General features: G+C 45.6%; 1 protein-coding gene across 1 annotated transcript; it reads right to left on the reverse strand.

Annotated features, from left to right (window-relative positions):
- Positions 1 to 211: 211 nt before the first annotated feature.
- On the reverse strand, positions 212 to 1,054 carry LOC107281952 (BTB/POZ and MATH domain-containing protein 3). Its single transcript, XM_015793796.2, has one exon. The coding sequence runs from the start codon at positions 1,040 to 1,042 to the stop codon at positions 212 to 214; it is 831 nt and encodes a 276-aa protein (XP_015649282.2). The 5' UTR covers positions 1,043 to 1,054.
- Positions 1,055 to 2,082: the final 1,028 nt, after the last annotated feature.

Genomic DNA, 2,082 nt, shown 5'->3' on the forward strand with positions numbered 1-2,082 from the left:
ACTGTTCGAAGGCTAAAATTTTACTGCTCCGATGATAACACATCATCATCATCTTCATCGAAAAGCTCCAGGCATCCAGGGTAGCTTCCAAGTTTCTCCAGCACCTCGGCGAGCAGCGAGGGACATGAAGCCTTGAGCTCCCTGAACCCGTCGGTCGCCACCACAGTTGCCAGCATGCCAGGCGACGCGACGTACTCCATGCACACCGCCTTCAGCTGCGGGCCATCTCTCTGACGTCTTCCCTCCAGCAGCTGCTGGCGGCAGCTTCGCCGTCCTCGACGGGCGGCAACCTGTCCGTGTAGATGAACCGGAGCACGGCCTCGAAGACCGTCGGTTTCATGTCAAGGATGCGCACGTACCTGTCTCCGCCGCCGGTGTCCGCCATTGGGCCGAAGAACTGGGCGCGGAACACCGGCGACCGCGCCGAGAGCACCACCCTGTGCGCGTCGTAGTCGCTGCGCTCGACCTGAAAGGTCACGTCGCAGCCTTCCTTGCTCTCCAGAAGCTGCTCGAGATGACAGCAGATGGCTGGCGGCGGCACCGTGATGAAGCGGCTCATGGTTGCTCCGGTCTTCAACTCCTTGACAACCTCCACGTCGCAGTGCATCGTCAGGCAGTCGTTGATCAGGTACTCCGACTCCACGGTTTCTATCTCCATAAATTTCTGGTACCCCCATGTTTTGCTGCTAAGTGTGAAGTCGTTAAACTGGCCCCACGAGCTCGCGGTAGCGCCATTGACGCGGAATCTGAACCTTGCGGTAACTTTCTCTACCACAGTGCTTCCCAGCTCGAGGAACACGGACACGTGTCTTTCTTCTTCCTTTGTGCTGCCAGCAGGGTAGAATCGGATCGCCCAGCTGTATCCACCGACCTCGAATGAGCCGGACCTGACGAAGTGTCCGGTGCCGTTCCTCTTCTGCAGGCTGTAGCCGGCGACGGTGAACTCATGCGAGCCCTTGACAAGCTCAGTGGAGTGAGTGGACATGGTGGTGGTGTGCGGTGGGCTGGTGGTGGAAGACGCAGTTGAGGCGGCGGTGGCCATCGGAAGAGAAAGGAGATGCTGAATGCTTCCCGAGCTAGAGAACTCTCTTCGTAACTAGGGATGTTCACGCATACGGCATGTATACACACACTTGGCTAAGCTCTCGGAAGATGAACCATCTCAAGAGTAGTGGAGTAATTGTGAAGCATTCATGCGTGGAGTGGGATCGAGGGGCCGGGGTGGCTGGCTTACAGTATCCCATCGTTTTCTGGCATAATTTATCGTAGATCGATGGGTTGGAATGTTGAATAAATAGTACCGCATGTATTGGAGTATGTACTTAGAAATGATCATGTATATTAGTAATATCCTCCCGTATCATAATTCATGATGTTTTAAGTAATGATACGATCTCTAAAATAGTATTTGTGATTGTGTTTCTCTATTGTAATATATACACAATCAATTAATAAATTTTTGTTTTTATTATATTGCTTTCAAAGATAAATATATAGGTTGCTCAAATATATTTATAAAATAAATATTTTTAAAGTTATTAGCCACGAACATGTTTAAAACGTCAAGAATCAGAGTACATCATTTCTAAAAAATTGTAGTATGTTTCTAAATAAGTGTAGTTTAAATATATCCATGAATAAATTAAAAGACTAATTATGTTATTCATTTAATACGGAGAGAAAAGTAAGGTAGACGAAAAAACAAGAGGAGAAATCAGTGTTGCTTTGACAGCTACTCCCCCGTCCCATTTTAACTGCAACTATATGTTTCCGCACCTAACTTTGATCGTCCGTCTTATTTAAATTTTTTTTATAATTAGTATTTTTTTTATGACATGATAAAACATGAATAACTTATGTTTTATTTTCTTTTCAAAATTTTTTTCAAATAAGACGAACGATTAAAGTTGGGGCGTGGAAAATCATGGCTGCACTTAAAATGGAACAGAGATAGTAAAAACGAGAAGAAATTAAAAAAATAGTATTAAAGAGTTCTAATGGATCACTCTATTATATACTTACATGGGGATAAATCTATATGCTAAAATTGTTCTCCCTCTATCACAATTTAATCATCACCTA

This window comes from Oryza sativa, chromosome 8 (genome assembly GCF_034140825.1).
Source record: "Oryza sativa Japonica Group chromosome 8, ASM3414082v1".
Taxonomy (NCBI): Eukaryota; Viridiplantae; Streptophyta; class Magnoliopsida; order Poales; family Poaceae; genus Oryza; species Oryza sativa.

What these genes read in the sequence shown, in the direction of transcription:
- LOC107281952 (XM_015793796.2), bottom strand. Translation starts at nt 1,042, where the DNA reads ATGGCCACCGCCGCCTCAACTGCGTCTTCCACCACCAGCCCACCGCAC.